This window comes from Haematobia irritans, chromosome 2 (genome assembly GCF_050003625.1).
Source record: "Haematobia irritans isolate KBUSLIRL chromosome 2, ASM5000362v1, whole genome shotgun sequence".
NCBI classification, from domain to species: Eukaryota; Metazoa; Arthropoda; class Insecta; order Diptera; family Muscidae; genus Haematobia; species Haematobia irritans.
Genome location: NC_134398.1, coordinates 224,336,416 through 224,356,809, shown reverse-complemented (window position 1 = coordinate 224,356,809; position 20,394 = coordinate 224,336,416). Strand labels below are relative to the sequence as shown.

The following is a 20,394-nucleotide window of genomic DNA, read 5'->3' as shown; positions in this document are numbered from 1 at the left end:
TTTTGACAAAATTTTTTATAGAAATAAAATGTTGACAAAATTTTCTACAGAAATAAAATTTTGACAAAATTTCCTTAAGATATTAAATTTTAACAAAATTTTCTGTAGAAATAAAATTTTGACAAAATTTCCTAAAGAAATAAAATTTTGACAAAATTTTATGCAGAAATAAAATGTTGACAAAATTTTCTATAGAAATAAAATTTTGACAACATTTTCTATAGAAATAAAATTTTGACAAAATTTTCTATAGAAATAAAATTTTGACAACATTTTCTATAGAAATAAAATTTTGACAAAATTTTTTGTAGAAATAAGATTTTGGCAAAACTTTCTGTAGACATAAATTTTGACAAAATTTTCTGTAGAAATAAAATTTTGACAAAATTTTCTATAGAAAAATATTCTATTGAAGTAAAATTTTGGAAAAATTTTAACTTTTAAATTATATTAATTTAATTTGGAAAAATGGGCCGCTGGTACGAATTTTGGTCCAATTTTGGAAAAATATTAGTCCAAAATAAAAATTCATTGTGGCAACGCTGGTCTATATTTCGAATCGAATCCTTGTGAATGTTCCTCTGAGGCCGTCACGGAACTATCAGTTGCTGAATATCCCTTTTAAATAAATAAATAAATAAATAAATTATGAGAATAATGACCCAATACATCGTCTGTTCTTCCAATTCAATAAGTACTTCTTCTTACTGGACCTATCTGAAAATCATACTACACTTAAGCGTAAAATAATTCTATTTTTAAATGCATAATGTTATTTGTAAATATGTATTTATATAAATAGTCTGTAAGGATTATTTAATCTATAGAAAAAAAAATAAATAAATTGTGTTTACATATGTTTCTAGTGTAGCATATGCAAATGTCTTCAAATGAACTGAAATATGACTAGTTGGGCGTGTATAGATTTGTATCTTGTATTTTATCTTCAATGACTCCAGAGAGTTAGAAAATACAAGAGAACGAAAAAATATCATACAGTTTGATTCGGCGTCACACAATTCTGTTCTCTGTCGGCTTTACGAAACTTAAGAAAAATAGGATTCTATTAATTTTTTTGGGCAGGCAATTTGAAATAATAATTGACGATGCCGAAACAGCCCTTCGACCGCAACGCCGGTAATATCCAAACACTGCAGGCATTATGCGACATCTATGCGGTTGCCATATGTTTTCTTTGCAGAAGAGACTTTTTTGTCCTATTGTAAAGGGTGGTTAAATTGAAAGGGCCGATGTTGAATGTGAACCACACCTAAACGCCAAGTTTTTCCCGAATTTTATTTGACATTTCTCTATTTCAGACTTACTCAATTTGAACCATGAAGAGATACACAATCCAACAACGTGTTAAATGGTTCCAAGAAATGGCAACAGTGGATGATCAATTTTCGAAGAAAATCATCTTCAGTGATGAGGCACATTTTCACCTCAGTGGATTCGTCAATAAACAGAATTGCCGCATTTGGACGAATGAGAATCCAAGAGTGATTGTCCAATGCACCCACAAAGAGTGACTGTTTGGTGCGGTTTATGGGCTGGCGGCATCATCGGGCCGTATTTTTTTCCAAAATGAGGCCAGTCAGGCAGTTACTGTGAATGGTGTTCGCTATCGTGAGATGATAACGAACTTTTTATGGCCCGAATTGGAAGATATGGATGTGGACGATATGTGGTTTCAGCAGGACGGTGCCACTTGCCACACAGCTAACGAAACAATGGCTCTTTTGCGCAACAAATTCAATGGCCGTGTTATCTCACGTAATGGCGATGGCAATTGGCCGCCAAGATCATGTGATTTGACACCGTTGGACTTTTTTCTTTGGGGTTTTTTGAAAGACAAAGTGTACGTCGATAAGCCAGCAACAATTCAAGAACTAAAGGATGAGATAATTCGGCACATTAACGGCATAGAACCTCCATTATGCCTCAGCGTCATCGAAAATTTGGACCATCGGATGGAGGTGTGCCACCGAGGTCGCGGCGCCCATTTGGCCGATATTTTGTTCCATACATAATTGAGTAATACCAATATATCATAATAAAATAAAATTACAATAATTTCCTAAATAGTTTGTGTTTTATTCAAAATCAACATCGGCCCATGAAATTTTAACCACCCCTTATTTCCTACTCTCCAATGGTGATTGCATACTTTTAGGTGTCACGTTGTCGTTGTAACAGTTTTTTGTGAGTTCCTATTTTTTTCATTGGTGCATCAGCTGGTATCCAGACCAAGAAACCCTGCGACAAGGATGGGGTGTATCCAGGGTTATTTGGTGGTGAGTCGAGTTTAGCTGGGAAGGCTAAATGGTGACGCGTTTCATGAGGTCCGTGTTTGCAAATGGGACACAAGTCAGATACGCTGCTAACAATTACTGATAAGTGGGAATTGAGTTGGCTGCACTTGTCTTATCTTTTTGGCTCACTACCATGATCTGCCGCGGGAGGTCATTTTGTTCCGACGGCGGTCGAGCTCCAAGAACAGGATTAACCTTGTAGCTCCTTCAGTATCCTCATGAATTCTGTAGTATCCTCATGAATTCTTTTCAGACTTATGTGATATGTTGTCTGGTTTAGAGGCTCTCTATTATAATGCTCGCGTTCTAGAAGATGAAGATCAATCCTTACATTTCTGGGTGGTGGTTGCTTGTTCCAAAGATGGTGAGATAACAACCCAGCAGTTGAGATAACAATTGTTTTGACAACATGTAATTGTATCTTGGTTTTCACATAAAAGTAATCCAGGGGTGAACTTCAGAGACATCCTGTCCCAGCTCTATGGGCATCGTTCTGACAGGTCTGTATTTTATGCCACTTTGTGGCGTTGGTCAACAAGGTTTCTTTGTCCTCAAGCGACTTGAGAACCTTGTTTCTGCAGCGGTTTACAAATTGCAGTGACAAAATAAAAAAAAATGAAATTCAGAGACAAACTTTTGCAACTATAACGTTCATTTTTGCTGATCTCTAATAATAGTGATTAAAACGAAATATTATTTAATTTTATTTTTTCACAAGCAAAAAAAAAAAAAAACATTGACTCAAATAAATCTTGTTTATATTCAACTTTGCATTTACTTTCACCATGAATTAAAAAAATGAGTTAATTTTGTTTTTTGTTTAATGTCTTTACAGTTCCTCTTGAAATTGGCATGCTATCGCGGGAACATTTCAATCGTTGGTATAACCTGGGGCCGTATTTTCTGTCTTTGCTGTCATTTGAGGTTCCTTTCCAGGTGAGTGAACAAACAAAATCTCAAAAAAAAAACAAAACAAAAAAAATATTTTTCCTTTTATAGTCATTCTTCTTTGGTTCAAAAAAAGCCTATAAAATTTATAATTATAGACTTTGGTCATAAACTTGGAGAAATTCTCGTAACTTGAAAAAATGCAGACTAAAAAAAATCATTGTAATGATATATTATTAGTCTTTGTTTAATAAAATATGGTCATGTTAATTATATATATAATGTATGTTTTTGATATTGTTTTTTTATTATACTGTATGAGAGTGGTTATTTTTAAATTGTTGTCTTTCCACTTGCTGTCAGATTATTGGTTGACTGATATTGCACATTTCAAATTCAAACCTCAGGCCAAGAAATATTTAAAGAAGTATTCTCCATTAGCGTAGCTAGACAATTTTCCGAGGGGGAGGGGTGTGATAATATGTGCAATAGCTAGCATGTCCGCCTTGCATAAAAAGGGTCATGGATTCACTACCACTTTCGAGCAAACCATTTTTCAGCGGTGGATTATCCTCTCAGTAATGCTGGTGGCATTTCGGAGTGTTTCAAAGCTTCTCTAAGTGGTTTTACCGCAAAGTGAAACGCCGTCCGCCCTTGTCATTGAGCTAAACATAGAATCGGGCAGCACTCCGTGATAAGAAACAAATTCACCACTGTGGTATCAAATGGACTGAATTAGACTAATTGAGCTTTATCCAGTCTATTTCTTCAAAGTACATCCTTGCATTAAATATTCTGTGCTCTTCCTATCTAGTCAAATTTATATATTTTTAATTTGAGATATATTAACAATGAGCACACGTCGTAGCTCTCAGCCTATGGGATAAAAGTTATTAAATCCGCCAGTGGTTGACAGTCAACACTGATAAATTAAGATAAAAATCGAAAATACAAAAAAAAAAAAAATGAAATATTGAATTTGTTTTAAATGATGACAGAAAAAGTGTCGATAAGAATGCTCCTCATTATTGATGGTAGGAATCACTTCAATTATTCAAACAAATCGTTACATATTTCCTCATATTTCAAAGCAAGTATTGATAAATTTGCAGTTCCCTTTATCACTTGTTCAGCAACGTTTCAATTTGACTGGTATTAATTTTTTTTTGTGAAAGTGGGAATACCTTTCTTAATATGTCTTGCCTGAGGCTTTATTTGCAAGTTTTTCAGTGTTGACTGTCGTCATCGGCATTCTGGCTTTGTTGTTTTGTTTGACAATTAGAAACAAACATTAATTTGTTTACCTATCCAAGTTTTTTTTCTAATTTGACTTAGTTTGAGTAGTAAATCAATGTTTACGTCAAAAGCAAGACTTGTTTACAATAGTAGATTTGTATATGCTAATATGTTGATTGTGAAATAGATTAAGTCGATTTTAAACTCCATTATTTTTAGATTGTAATACAGGAGGATAAAAATGTTAACCGTATAGGCTGTCGAAGTGTTGCTTTAATAAATTAGTTATAAAAACATCGGCAGTTTCAAATTGTCTGCCAAAAATTTAATAGAATGAAAACATTTATAAAAAGAACATTTGTTATTACAGAGTATGTTCTAAATCCTATTTTTCTTAGATATTAGATATTAGAGAATTAGAGAAATTTTCCTCATGACTGCCACCTACTGATGCAGTTTCGCTTTACAGTTCTGTTCTCTTGTATTTCCTACTCTTTGCTATTGTCTAAGTAGATAACCTCTTTCCCATAAGAGGATTTCACTTCTTCTTTTTTAGTATCAAAAAATTTTTAATAAAAATTTGACTTTTTTCTATTATTAAAGTTTATAAAAACTGAATTTAGGATAAAGTGAAAATATTCAAATTTAAATATTAAATTTGAAAAATTGTAAATTTAAAAATATCTGTTTAGTCTATTTAGGATACAGCGAACTCTGATTTTTGTTTTCTATTGAATATGAGCTCTGCATATAAATGGAATATAGAAGCTATTGTTAACATTTAATGATTTTGTTCAAATTTATGTTTTGACACATGAATTAATATTATTGGATAGACGCCAGGTGATATAAAAGGCTTCTTTATTTGACAAATATTTTTAATAAACAATTTATAGAAATATTTAAATATTGTTTATTTTATTTGTGTTGTACACAACCAATACGTTTTATCTATTACTACAATATATTTATTTATTAGCCTATTAATTCTTATAATTTGTATGGTATTATGAAAATAATGAGCAAACAAAAAGAGCTTCCCAAAAAGTAATTTGGATTCTCAGCATTTGATCTGGAAGTAGTGCAAATTGGGATCATCTCTAATGAATTTTACATGGGATTATCACAGGACAAAGCAACTCCGCTTTCAGATCATTTGCATTGCGTTTGATGTTATGCCTTAGGCATTCATTTGAATGAAGAAATTTAAAGGATTTAAAAATTTTCACAAATTTCGCATTTGATTTTTATCAATTTTTATACCCTGCGCCACACTGTGGAACAGGGTATTATAAGTTAGTGCATATGTTTGCAACACCCAGAAGGAGACGAGATAGACACATGGTGTCTTTGGCAAAAATGCTCAGGGTGGGCTCCTGAGTCGATATAGCCATGTCCGTCTGTCCGTGAACACATTTTTGTAATCAAAGTCTAGGTCGCAGTTTTAGTCCAATCGACTTCAAATTTGGCACAAGTATGTGTTTTGGCTCAGAATAGATACCTATTGATTTTGGAAGAAATCGGTTCAGATTTATATACAGCTCCCATATATATTTTTTGCCCGATATGGACTTATATGGCCCCAGAAGCCAGAGTTTTACCCTAATTTGCTTAAAATTTTGCACAAGAAGAACAATTAGTACTATAGTCAAGTGTGCCCAATTTTATTGAAATCGGTTCAGATTTAGATATAGCTCCCATATATATCTTTCGCCCGATTTGTACTCATATGACCACAGTGGCCAATCTTTTACTCCGATTTAATTGAAATTTTGCACAGGGAGTAGAATTAGCATTGTAGCTATGCGTGCCAAATTTGGTTGAACTCGGTTCAGATTTAGATATAGCTCCCATATATAGCTTTCGCCCGATTTACACTCATATGACCACAGAGGCCAATTTTTTGCTCCGATTTAGTTGAAATTTTGCACAGGGAGTAGAATTAGCATTGTAGCCATACGTGTCAAATTTGATTGAAATCGGTTCAGATTTAGATATATCTCCCATATATAGCTTTCGCCCGATTTACACTCATATGACCACAGAGGCCAATTTTTAACTCCGATTTAGTTGAAATTTTGCCCAGGGAGTAGAATTAGCATTGTAGCTATGCGTGCCAAATGGTTGAAATCGGTTCAGATTTAGATATAGCTCCCATCTATATGTTTTTCTGATTTCGATAAAATTTTTCAAAATACCAACATTTTCCTTGTAAAATCGCCACTGCTTAAAGTTGTAAAAATGACTCTAATTTTTCTAAACTTCTAATACATATATATCGAGCGATAAATCATAAATAAACTTTTGCCAAGTTTCCTTATAATTGCTTCAGATTTAAATGTTTCCCATATTTGTTTACTACCATTGTGGTCCACCCAAGTGCATTAGCCGACTTAAATTTGAGTCTATAGATTTTTGTGCTAGGCTAAGAAGTTTCCGAACTGCCCTCGTATTTACTAATTCAGCAGGTGTGGTTTAGGGTATGATATAGACGGCTCCGCCCGACTTTCTACTTTACTAATTTCGAATATGGAGAGCCACCGTGGTGCAATAGTTAGTATGCCCGCCTTGCCTACACAGCGTCGTGGGTTCAAACCCAGTTTCGACCAAACACCAAAAAGATTTTCAGCGGTGGATTATCCCACCTCAGTAATGCTGGTGACATTTCTGAGTGTTTCAAAGCTTCTCTAAGTGGTTTCACTACAATGTGGAACTCCGTTCGGACTCGGCTATAAATATAAATAATACAATATAAAGGAGGTCCCTTCTCACTGTGGTATCATAATGGATTGAATAGTCTAAGTGAGCCACTATACCTAACCTTGCCTAACCTACATTGCGTATATACAATTTATTGCAAAAAAAAAATAAATAGCTCTTTTTTAAACGATGTGTAATTGCTTATGCGTTGTATTTTTTACTCTTTCCAGAGGTTGAACCTCAATTAAATTTGTAATTGAAGCTATTAGAAAATGAATTAAAAATGCCGAAATAATCACAATTATTCTTTTATTTATATTTAATTGAAATAATCAAATATATATTACTTCCTGGATTCTCTCACGGGATGTATTACCGGTTTGAATTTGCTATATAATTCTTGAATAATTATATAAATCCAAACTTATTTTTATATTACTTATAATTGTCATCATTTCTTTTCAGTGTATTTGCACATCACTTTATTTGGGCATTAGCATATGGTTGACTGATAATGAACAGAGCGATAATTTTCGGGTTATGTACTTTATGCTATTCGGAATATTGGTGACCCTGAGTGCACAAGCTTGGGGATTCTTTGTAGGTGCTACACTACCCACTAAGGTACTTATAATCGGTTTATCAACTTTGAGATTATCATTATAATTTAAACTTTTCATATAGCTTGCTGTCTTCCTTGGACCAATATTGGCCGTTCTGTTCTCGGTGTTTGGTTTTTGTACACGCTACATTGACATCACTCCCGTGTTTCGTTGGATGTGGCACATTAGTTATTTCCGAGCAGGTTTCCATGGTGCCGTTAATGCTGTCTATGGCATGGACCGCTCTGCTCTACCATGCCCGGAGAATATTATCTATTGTCATTTTCGTAATCCCAAAGTGTTTTTGGAATTTATAATGATAACCGATGTGAGTGTACTCGATTGTGTACTGCTTATGGTCGGTGTCATTTGCGTTATGCATCTGTTGACTGTGATCACTTTGTGGCGAAAACTAAATAAACGTTAATGGTGAATATGGCATCACATTATCATCAAGGATCAGTGTAGTTAAAGCTTTAAACTATCATATAATTTATATTTTTTAGCGTGTATATAAATTATAATCATTGAAAATCATAGAACAGTAGACACGAAAAAATATTATTATTGCTTCAAACGAGTTTTTTTTTGTGCACAGAAAAAAAAAATTCACGAAAATTTTTCCAATTAAAATCTTAATTGAGTTTTAAAAAATATTCAATTAAAAATTTAATTGAATCAACAAATTTTTTAATTGAAATTAAAATCAATCACACAAATTAATAGTATCAATTAATTTTTTAATTGACTGTCAATTAATTTGTTAATTGATACTATCATTTCTGTGATTGAAGACATTTCAATTAAAAAATTAATTGGATCAATTAATTTCGTGATTGAATCAGAAAAATTTTTTTTGTATGTTAACAAAGATGCTCAAAATTTTGATTTTATTCAGTTATTATTTGGTAATCGACATTTATTCAAATTATCATTCTTTTTAATTTTGTATTTTAAGAAGTTGGGATTGTCGTTTGGCCTAACTAAAATGTGTTTGAGGCAATATTAAAATACGGTCTTTTTAAGTTGTATGTACACTAACACAGGTGCAATTGATCACATTATGTATAAGGCTCATATTTATAGTGAACATCAAATCATTCCAAATCCAGTGTTATTAGATATAAGTATTCGTATATGGGATATAAAAAAAAAGACGAATATATTTTAGATTTTAGACAAGTTTCGTAAAAGTTTTAAATATAAGAATAATACGTAATTGACACTTCCTTTAAGAGAGCTGGTATAATGTTATATGTCCATGAAGAAAATATTTAAAAACAATAATTGATTCAATTAAAAATTAGCAAAAAATAGAAATAAAAACCATTTAACCCTTCCACTACCGACGTCCACATAGAAGGACATTCGAAAAAGACACCAAATTCTATTTTCCCACTTAGTTTTGATTTATTTCTCGATGTTATTTTAAAGTAGAGGCTTTAATCTAAATAAGCTATAAATATTTTCCATATTGGTGAGCACTAAAATACATTTTTATAAACTTATTTAACAATAAACGAAAAATACGAAAATTTGAGACAATTTTTCTACTGTATGTTTCTAGTAGATGGACATTCATACAAAATCTATAGCTGATACTTTTTCGGATTCTTTTTTGTATTTTTTCTCACACTTTGAGAAATATTATAGGGCAAATAGCGCTTATTTTCGTAAGGCCAATTGGTCACAATTTAAGACTCAAGTTTTCATAACAAGCTCATATAGCTTTTGAAGTAATTGAGGCAGATTCTCAAAATGACAATTTTTGTTCTACATGCTGTTAGTACAAGTAAAAACCGAAGAAAAATTAAAGCTTTTAATATTAGGTTTATTTCGGTAGTGAAAGGGTTAATTGAAGTATTTTTGTAGTGGTTAAAAAGTAGAATGCGCTTCAGTTATTTAATTACAAATTTTAATGGTATTATTTCGATATATGTTAGATGGAGCCTCATCTATTCATTTTTATTAATTGAACCAGTGAAACAATTGGATTTTTCGTATATAATTTATACAAAACGATAAAGATTTTATGTAATTGAATCGATTAGGTTTTTAACTAAACTTGTTTCAAATTCTTATTTTTTTTTTATTATGGTTTCATAATAGATTTGACCTTAGCTCTGGTACCGATTTTACTGCATTATCAATCACTTTTTTTATTATTTTCTTCCTTTTTATCATTTTTAGTTTTGTAGCTATTGATTGATTAGTGTTTCTTTCAATAAAATGTTGAAATGACAATACTTTCCAAATTGATATATTTACATTTGTAAATAGTGCAAGAGCTAGGGTTAAAATTGTTGCTATATAATCACCTATTTGTTTTTATATATGTTGGGTATTATTTTTTTTTATCAAAAAAGTTTCACAAAAACCAAGTATTAGTTACGACGAAAAAAGAAGAAATTAATTATTTTTAATTATTCTATGTTAAAACCCATTAATTGAGTAAAACATTGTAGCTAAATTTTAATTCAAAACCTGTTGATTTGGCATTTTTACAATAATAGATACTCAGCAAAAAATCTTAGACAAAAAAGCAATGAAAATGTTGTTTTGGATTCGAAAGTGGTGAAAAATTGGCTCAGAAAGGATGAATTAGCATCACATCTGAAGAACATGACTTCGGCCCTATGACAAACTAAATATTCATCGCTTCTGAGCCAATTTCTCACCACCTTGCCTAAGATTTTTTTCTGGGTGTCTATTATTTTGAAAATGCCAAATCAACAGGTTGTGAATTCAGCAGCAATGTTTTACTCTATTTTTATTTCTATGGAAAGACGTTTTGAAAAATACTTGCAAAAATATTTTATCGCAAACTTCATGTCTGCCAAGAAATGTATCGGTAAACTTTTCAAATATTTTTTGGAAATTTCCATTATTTTATTTAACTACACTCAAAAAAAGTAAACTCTCTATTTCACTAAAGCCAATTTAACTTTGTTTTAGTTCATAGAATTATTATGTTTGGAGAAAGTTTCCTTTACTCTAATAATTTTTTGTTTACGTTAGTTAAATTAACTAAAACCGAGGAAAAAAATATACTCAAATGAAGCATACAGAATAACTAAATTCGTGTCTTCCACAAAATAGTTCAGAATTTCTTTAAATTGGCAAATTTTACCAAAAAGTCGTCCATCATGAACTTCGTATGTCACTAAAGACATTCTTGCAATTTTGAACTCCAAGTTTTTCCTTCAAACTACAAAATTTTCCTTAAAAAAGTGAAAAAACTTAGTTATGTCAAATAAATTTTCTTGAATTTGTTGAAAAATATTTACTTATTTTTATGACATCGGCGTGATGCCAACGTTTGTAATACCGTTTAGTTAAAATTTTCTACAAATATTCAAAATTTTCTAAAATTAACCGAAAGTTTTCTTCCTGGTGGGTTCACTGTTTTTTCAGTGTATGTTTCGTATCCACTAATATTCAGATATTGCACTGAAAAAACAGTGAACCCACCAGGAAAGAAAATTTTAGTTAGTTTTAGAAAAAATATATTAATTTTAGAAAATTTTAACTAAACTGTATTAGAAACGCAGATGTCACGCCGATTTCACAAAACTAAGTAAATAATTTTCGATAAATTCAAGAAAATTTATTAGACATAATTCATTTTTTTCACTTGTTAAAGAAAATTGCGAAATTTGAAGGAAAAAATTGGAGTTAAAAATTGCAAAAATGTCTTTAGTACCATGCGAAGTTCATGATGGGCTCATTGCTGGTAAAATTTACAAATTTTAAGAAATTCTGAACTATTTTGTGGGAGTCCCGAATTTAGTTAATCTTTATGCTTCGTTTGTGTATAATTTTTTCCTTTATTTTAGTTATTTTAACTAACGTACGCAAAAAATTATTAACGTCATAGAAACTTTCTTAAAACGTAAAAATCCCATGAACTTAAATTAAATTAAATCAGCTTTAGTGAAATATAAGGTTCACTTTTTTTTTGAGTGTGGGAAAACTGCGTAAAAAACTTTTGCTGAAGTAAAAAATAAGTCGATCTCTAGAAGAGCATTTTTGCGTGTACTTTTATAGTAATGACTTAAGCCTAGTACTAAGATCACGTTTTCGCACCAAAAACTGTTATACTCGATATAAAAAACTGTTATACTTCCATATAAATTTTTTGTTTTGAGTATTTTCAGACACATATTCATATAAAACCCCAGATATTAGTTTTTCGCAGAAACGAACTTAGTACTAAGCATTAGGAAGAACTTCCGATTTTTTTTGTTGGGTAATAATAATAAGGTAATGTTTATATAACAAAACTGTTTGTATAAGTGAGACTATTTTATTTTCATTGAAGAACTATTAAGTTGCTATATTGACGACAAGATTAAATTCTTGAAACTAATCTGGGTTTTTGTGAGCGACATTCTTCCACTCTAACTTGCTACATAGGCTGTAGGGTAACAAAGAAAAAAACATAATTTATCATTATTTAAATCCTTTAATTTTTGTAAGTTTGGTATACCAAAAATTAGTGTATAGTTTAGCATTTTTTTTAAATCATATTAAAAATCTCAAACATCAACTCATCTTGCCAAATCTTAAAAAAAAATTGTAATATCTGTCAAAGAGAATATATTTTCTAATGTTCATTCACATTAGGCTCGACATTTACACGGAGCGGATTTGAAATCCCTTTTTAAAAGGCAAATGACAGTTGAGATCTAGTTGAAGTTGATTTTCGAAGTGTAATGCGAATCAGATATTAATTAAATTACATTTCTAAAATCCACTTTAAGTAGATTTCAACTGCCAGTTGCCTTTTAAAAAAGGGATTTAAAATCTACATTTAGTAGATTTCGAACTAGGGCTGTCATTCAGGATAAATCGCGTCTAGAAATCCCGGGATTTTCGGGACGGGATTAATCCCGGGATTCAATATTTGGAAATCGCGAGATTTTTAAAAATCAATTCCGAATGACAGCCCTATTTCGAACATAATGTGGATGAATTGGCTATAAGAGCTTTTTTAAACAATAAAGTGGTGGTGAAACTTGTTGTAATTTGGGTAGCAAAACTTTATTCACAATCGAATAAAATTTATTGCTATACAATATGTGTTAGATATATGTATTAGCTGCTGAAAAATATTTTCAGACGTCAAATACACAAAAATAGAGTTGCCCTATTTTCGCAAGTATACACTTTATTGAAAGGTTCAAACCGCCACTGATGCTGAGTAGATATAGATTTATTCTGTGGTATTTGTTTTTCTGATTTTATTCGAAATTAATTTCCTTATATTTAGGTTATAAGAGATATTTTTTATTTTTTTATTTTTATAATTTATGGATTGTATAGTTTTTAAATTAATATTATTGTCCCAATTAAAACAACAGTATAATGTTATTTGATATTTTGTTTATATTACAAAAAAATGGTAATAAAGTTACAATTATTTGAAAATTGATATACAGTATTTTATTTTACTCTGTAAGAATTTTTGGTTCAAACTAGTAAATAAAGCAACCAGATTGGGATCCAGCTAAAACCTATAGATTCCTAAAACACATGTAAGAAGGGTCTTGTTCGGTAATGCTTCATTTATATACAGTGAGTAATAACGGCATCAGCATTTCTACTAGAACAACAGTTGCCTATGCTTGATTGATGTGTAGTTTGTTTACATTTTTGAATGAATTCGATAACAGTTTAAATGATATGAATGATTTGAAGGAGGATTAATTTATTGTCTGGTTGCCCGGATGTAATCGAAATCTTCTTTCAAACTCCACATTTCTTTTGTTTATTCTTCTTAAAGGTTGGCTGATAAGTCCCCGGTCTGACACATAGATGGCGTCGCTAGTATTAAATGCATATTATTTTTGTATAGTACTAACCTTCAAATGATTCGTGTCAAAATTTGACGACTGTAAGTCAATTAGTTTGTGAGATAGAGCGTCTTTTGTGAAGCAACTTTTGTTATTGTGAAAAAATGGAAAAAAATGTTTTGATAAAATTCTGTTTTCTGAAGGGGAAAAAATACGGTGGAAGCAAAAACTTGGCTTGGTAATGAGTTTCCGGACTCTGCCCCAGGGAAATCAACAATAATTGATTGGTATGCAAAATTCAAGCGTGGTGAAATGAGCACGGATGACGGTGAACGCAGTGGACGCCCGAAAGAGGTGGTCACCGACGAAAACATCAAAAAATCCACAAAATGATTTTGAGTGACCGTAAAATGAAGTTGATCGAGATAGCAGAGGCCTTAAAGATATCAAAGGAACGTGTTGGTCATATCATTCATCAATATTTGGATATGCGGAAGCTCTGTGCAAAATGGATGCCGCGCGAGCAGCTCACATTTGATCAAAAACAACAAGGTGTTGATGATTCTGAGCGATGTTTGCAGCTGTTAACTCGTAAAACACCCGAGTGATATGTGACAATGGATGAAACATGGCTCCATCACTAAACTCCTGAGTCCAATCGACTGTCAGCTGAGTGGACAGCGACCGGTGAACCGTCTCCGAAGCGTAGAAAGACTCAAAAGTCCGCTGGCAAAGTAATGGCCTCTGTTTTTTGGAATGCGCATGGAATAATTTTTATCGATTATCTTCAGAAGGGAAAAACCATCAACAGTGACTATTATATGGCGTTATTGGAGCGTTTGAAGGTGGAAATCGCGGCAAAACGGCCCCATATGAAGAAGAAAAAAGTGTTGATCCACCAAGACAACGCACCGTGCCACAAGTCATTGAAAACGATGGCAAAAATTCATGAATTGGGACGAATTACTTCCCCACCCACCGTATTCTCCAGATCTGGCCCCCAGCGACTTTTTCTTGTTCTCAGACCTCAAAAGGATGCTCGCAGGGAAAAAAATTTGGCTGCAATGAAGAGGTGATCGCCGAAACTGAGGCCTATTTTGAGGCAAAACCGAAGAAGTACTACCAAAATGGTATCAAAAAATTGGAAGGTCGTTATAATCGTTGTATCGCTCTTGAAGAGAATGTTGAATAATAAAAAATTTTTTATTATTCAACATGAAATATAAAAAAATTTAGAAAAAAAAATGTGTTTTTCTTTGTTAGACCGGGGACTTATCAGCCAACCTGTTATGTGGGTAACTTCCTATTTATTTGCCCCTTGTATCGTCAGACAACAACAATGTCTAGTGGTGAATTAAAATTTTTGATAAGTGATGGCAACACTATTCCATTTTTCGCATACTTGTTTACATGCATTTCTTATGGGAAGACAAAAACCCTAGACGGAATACCAGCTAAAGGCGTTTCGCCAAATTAAAATCCGTCTCGGTTTTTAGTCTTCCCATAAGAAATTCCCGTAAACAAGTGTTCGCGTATGGCTATGGTTATATTTACACACAAAGAGAATTACTTCCACCCAGAGCAAAATGTTATTTTTGGACTAGGAACATGTAGCATGTTTGTCACTATTAACAAAATCTTTTGGTAAAACCTACTCTACTTAATCTACTGCCGATATGAGCAGTAGGATATGTTTCTGTTCAAAACTGCTGCATATCGTTTATACAGTTCCTAATTTCCATATATTCAAAAGAATTTAAAAGCTAAATTCTAGCCATATTTAATTCTCAAAGAAATATTCACTATCTAATTTATATCTAAGTTATTATTATTATCTGTTATTCCACTGAAGTTCGTTTATACATTCCTACTTGATATTCAATTCACAAGGCCATTTCTAAAACTCGAATTTAGTGCAATGACAAAAACATAGTAGAATACAAATCCCACCCTATTTTGAAGACAAACAAAGCTTGAAATAAATAAAGTAGAATTTTATGTCACATTAGGATATTCTAAAAATAGAAATCTATAATTGATTAGGTCCAATCGAACGCGTTTGGATGATTATCTGTAGAAATTGGATAGAAATCTATAATTGATTAGGTCCAATCGAACGCGTTTGGATGATTATCTGTAGAAATTGGATTATTTAATTCTGAAAAACCAAAATCCAAAACTTTGTAGTATGTGAAAAACAGTCTCCCAACACTCGGACTCGGCTATGGAAAAGGAAAAGGAGGAGGTGAACTATCCCTAACCTAACCTGTTGAAAATTTTCAAATTGTTTGAGTAATTATCCGAGTGAAGCATTTTATCGAGTTAAGCATTTATGCATGTGGGGGTAAAATTCTGATGACCTCGGTAATTGGAGGATGTTAATTAACCGCTTTAAACATGGTATAAGTTAAGCGTGGAATAAATAAGTGTCCCACTGTATACGAGGGCAGTTCGGAAACTTCGTAGCCTAGCACAAAAAGCGCGGTATAAACAGAAAAAAGTTAAGTGTTTTGGAAACTTCCATCTCTGTTATGAATACATGCTAAATTTTGTTTCGATCTGGCAACTCCTTCATATAGAAACAGGTGTTAAAAAAAGACGCATCCGCAATTTTCTTACAATGGAAAAATTGGAAATGCGTGCTGTCATTAAATATTTACATAAAAAGGTTTATCGGGACAAGAATTCATAATGATATGGTGAATGCAGTAGGTGGGAGTGCTCCTTCATATGCAACAGTAAAAAATTGGGTTACTGAATTTAAACGTGGTCGTACAAGATGAGCCACGTAGTGGACGTCCAAAAACACCAACAACAACAGAAATTGTAGCCAAAGTGCATGATATGGTATTAAATGATCGACGAATAAAAGTGCGTGAAATTGCCAATATCATGGGCATCTCAAATGATTGAGTCCATTTAATTCTGCATGAAGAACTACAGATGAAAAAGCTTTCTGCAAGATGGGTGCCGCATTTGTTAACAGTCGATCAAAAACGCATTAGAATGAACATTTCTCAAGCTTGTTTGGATCGTTTTAAGCGAAATAAAATGGATTATAAGCGTCGTTTCATAACTGTTGATGAGACATGGATCCTATATGTTACTCCAGAGACAAAAGAACAATACAAACAATGGACTGAAGCTGGAGGAAGTACCCCAAAGAAGGCAAAACAATTCAATCGGTTGGTAAGGTTATGGCAACGGTTTTTTGGGACTTCAAAGGTATTTTATTGATTGACTATCTGCATAAGGGTAAAACAATAAATTCAGAGTACTATTGCAACCTTTTGAATCAATTAAATGTACAAATTCGAGAAAAACGTCCTGGCTTACAACACAAAAAAATAATTTTTCATCAAGACAACGCACAAGAGTGTTTTAACAATGGCTAAAATCAACGAATTAAAGTACGAGTTGCTTGACTACCCACCTTATTCTCCTGATTTAGCTCCCAGTGACTTTTACTTGTTCCCAAATCTAAAAAAATTCCTTGCTGGCAAGCGTTTTACCTCAAATGAAGATGCAATTACAGTTGTAAACCACTATTTTGAAGACCTTGATGAAAACTATTTTAATCAAGGGATAGAATTGCTAGAAAAGCGTTGGACTTAGGGCCAGTTTCTCAATGTCTTGTTATTATTTATCGTGTCGATAAAACAGCTGATCCCATACAAAAAATTTACTAACCGGAGGTCTATCCACCGGTTAAAATTAATCGGAGGATAAGAAACTGGCCATAAGTGTATTGAATTTTGAAAAATAAAAATATTTTTGAAAAAATATTCTCTTTCATTGATGGGCTAAGAAGTTTCCGAACCATCCTCGTATCAAGGGCTACCTATAGATCTAGTAACCACATTTCATGAATAGACTAATTTATACCGGCTTAGCCGTCAAGCCGCCACCCCCGGAGGCAAAAATTTTGTGGCAGCCGCCGACTTATTTATTCTCTACTTGGAAAAATTACGGCGTATTGCATATCACAACACATACCCTTGAAAATCAATGAAGTGTTTTTAGGCGCTGATTAAATATAATACCATGTGCTTCAGGTCACAATAGTGAAGAGCTGGTACAAATATTAAAAATTCGATAGCATGCTTCTAGGCGCTAGTAAATACAATGACTAGAATATCATTCTGTTTTTGTTGTTTCATCGTTGTACAGTTATGTACAATGGTCATTTGTAATATGTAACATCAATTTCCAATTTTGGCAGAAAATCTATGGTCAAAGATTTGGTTTTTTCGGTTCGTTTTCCCAAAATTTTACGGTTTATGAAAGTTATTTCAGCTTAGATCTACCATTAGCAAGACACACAGTGCGTATGCGTATTTTTTAAAAGATTATCATACGCCACTGATTCTGCTAGTTTTGAGGTTTGAAATGTTTTCAATTTATGTTTTGTTTCCACCGGAACCGAAAACCAGGTTATGTTCACTATTACCTTCAATTGAATTAATTAATTAATCAATGTGTTGAATGTTTTCCAAATATTTTTAAAAGTTGTTCATACTTTTATAGGCTACATTTCTTCCCTCGACTGTTTCGTAAAATATTCAAAAGTTCAAGAACTATAGTCGGAAAATGAAAAAATCGGCGATAAAAGCGGTAATTTTTCAACATTTTTGCGATTTTGAGCATGAAGATGAACATTTTCCAAACTAATATATTCAGCATTTTTGTTGGCCAAGTCAAGAGCTACGAATTCACAGCGTTCTTCGAGCTATGGCCATATGAAAATTGCAAAAAGTGCTCAAAATCGAATTTGGCGAAAAAACGTTTGAGGCTCATAAAAGACGAACGGCAACCAATCTAGCAAAATCCAGAAATTACTTTTCCTCTCTAATCGAGTATTTTCGACTGGGATAAGTGATTTTTTGTTTCGATTTTTTGTGTTGCACTGTGTTGTGACCTGAAGTACTGTTCGCTTCGGCGAACTTTAATGTTCGACTATATGAGCCATTTTTTCTATCAAATAATATCTCTCGATCAACAAATATCAAATAATACCATGCGATCAACAAAACTAAACTAAACGATGATAAAAATGATCCTGAAAATCGGATAAAAAATCCTGGGAAATCGGTGCAAAAAAATCGGAAGAATATTGCGAATTCAATACGCCAATTGGGATATTGATCTCTAAGGAACTATAACAAACTGAACCGATGTGAATCATCATTAGTACACTTTGTTTTGAGACCTAAAAACGCCAGATACTGATTTTTGACTAAATCGAGAAAAAAGAGTGTCTGTCTAACTTATAATACGGCAAACGAATCTACCGATACGATATTATTTCCCAATTTAACCACTAACTGGTCAAATCTAGAGATTGGTGTACATTAATCCTATACATTTAAACTCACAAGTGAGCACACTTACGATCGTATTTGGGAGGTGTTTATTGTGATAATATAGCAAACGCCTTACGAAAATTGTCCACATCTGAGAGGTGTCCGTTTTTTGGATTGTCTTAGTTTGGGAGATATCTATGCGTCAAAAGTAGGCTATATAGTCAGGGCTGCCAATAAAATTTCAAGAATAATCGTCACTTTTTTCCGAAAAAATCGTCATAATCGTCACTTCCATTTTAAAAATCGTAAAAAATCTGCAATGTTAATAATATTAAAACCAAACTAATTTTTTGGTAAAAAACATAAATATTTATTTGATATAAAGAACAGAAAATTAACACAACTATGCATTTCAACAACAAAATCATAATAAATTCAGTCTTGTATAAAAATAAAATTTAAAAAAACATTTTTATGCAATGCTATAAAATTCAAAAAATAATAAATTTTTTTTTAATATATAGTTTTACTTCAGCAAGTTTTTTATTTAAAAATAAAAATAAAGATCTTTAATATTTACATATGTGTTGCCCGATTTTCCAAAATTTGACAATTTGCAAAAATTTTATTAAAAATTAAATTTTGCAAAATTTTCTTAGAAATAAAATTTTGCAAAAATGTTCATGGAAATACATTTTTGCAAGAATTTACTATAGAAAAATTTTTCTACAGATATAAAGGCTTGAAAAAGTTTTCTATAGAATAAAATTTTGACAAAATTCTCTATAGAAATAAAATATTGACTAAATTTTTTATTGAAATACAATTTTGACAAAATATTCTATAGAAATACAATTTTAACAAAATTTTCTATAGAAATAAAATTTTGACAAAATTATCTATAAAAATAAAATTTTGCCGAAAGTTTCTATAGAAATAAAATTTTGAAAAAATTTTCTATAGAAACAAAATTTTGCCGAAATTTTCTATAGAAATAAAATGTTGACAACTTTTTCTGTAGAAATAAAATTTTAACAAAATTTTCTATAGAAATAAAATTTTAACAAAATTTTCCATAAAAATAAAATTTTGACAAAATTTTCTATTGAAATAAAATTTTGACAACTTTTTCTATAGAAATAAAATTTTAACAAAATTTTTTATAAATTCCATATAAAACATTTCTTTCGAGTAAAACTTAATTTATATATATACTACCCACAAAAATTTGATCAACAACTTCAAGATATTTTTGTAATTTGGTAGATTTTTGATAGCATTTTCTTCAAATTTTGGTGGATTATTTTTGGCACGAGTGGCAACCGTGATACTAACACTGTAGATGTAAAGAGAGGTATAGCTCCTACATGTATGAAATCTCTAGCAAAAACTTGCAATTTCTCTATCTGACTATTGTCAAGTGTATTCTCTTTTTTGGTGGCTCTAAATGTGAAAACGAACTGCTTCTAGCCCAAATTTTTGGGGCAAAAATCGGAAATCGGCATTTGTTATATTTTGAGTAAAAAATCGTCAAAATGCCGATAAGTCGGCAAAA

At 31.8% G+C, this 20,394-nt stretch overlaps 1 protein-coding gene across 1 annotated transcript in view; it reads left to right on the top strand.

The window, feature by feature from the left end:
* The window catches only part of LOC142225302 (ATP-binding cassette sub-family G member 1-like), an 89,052-nt gene extending 75,877 nt beyond the window's left edge, over window positions 1-13,175 (top strand). The window contains exons 11-13 of the mRNA XM_075295079.1: window positions 3,151-3,251; window positions 7,605-7,763; window positions 7,824-13,175. Coding sequence (XP_075151194.1) covers window positions 3,151-3,251; window positions 7,605-7,763; window positions 7,824-8,168 — 605 coding nt within the window. The 3' untranslated portion in view covers window positions 8,169-13,175. The remainder of the gene's footprint in view (window positions 1-3,150; window positions 3,252-7,604; window positions 7,764-7,823) is intronic.
* The last annotated feature ends 7,219 nt before the right edge of the window (window positions 13,176-20,394 follow it).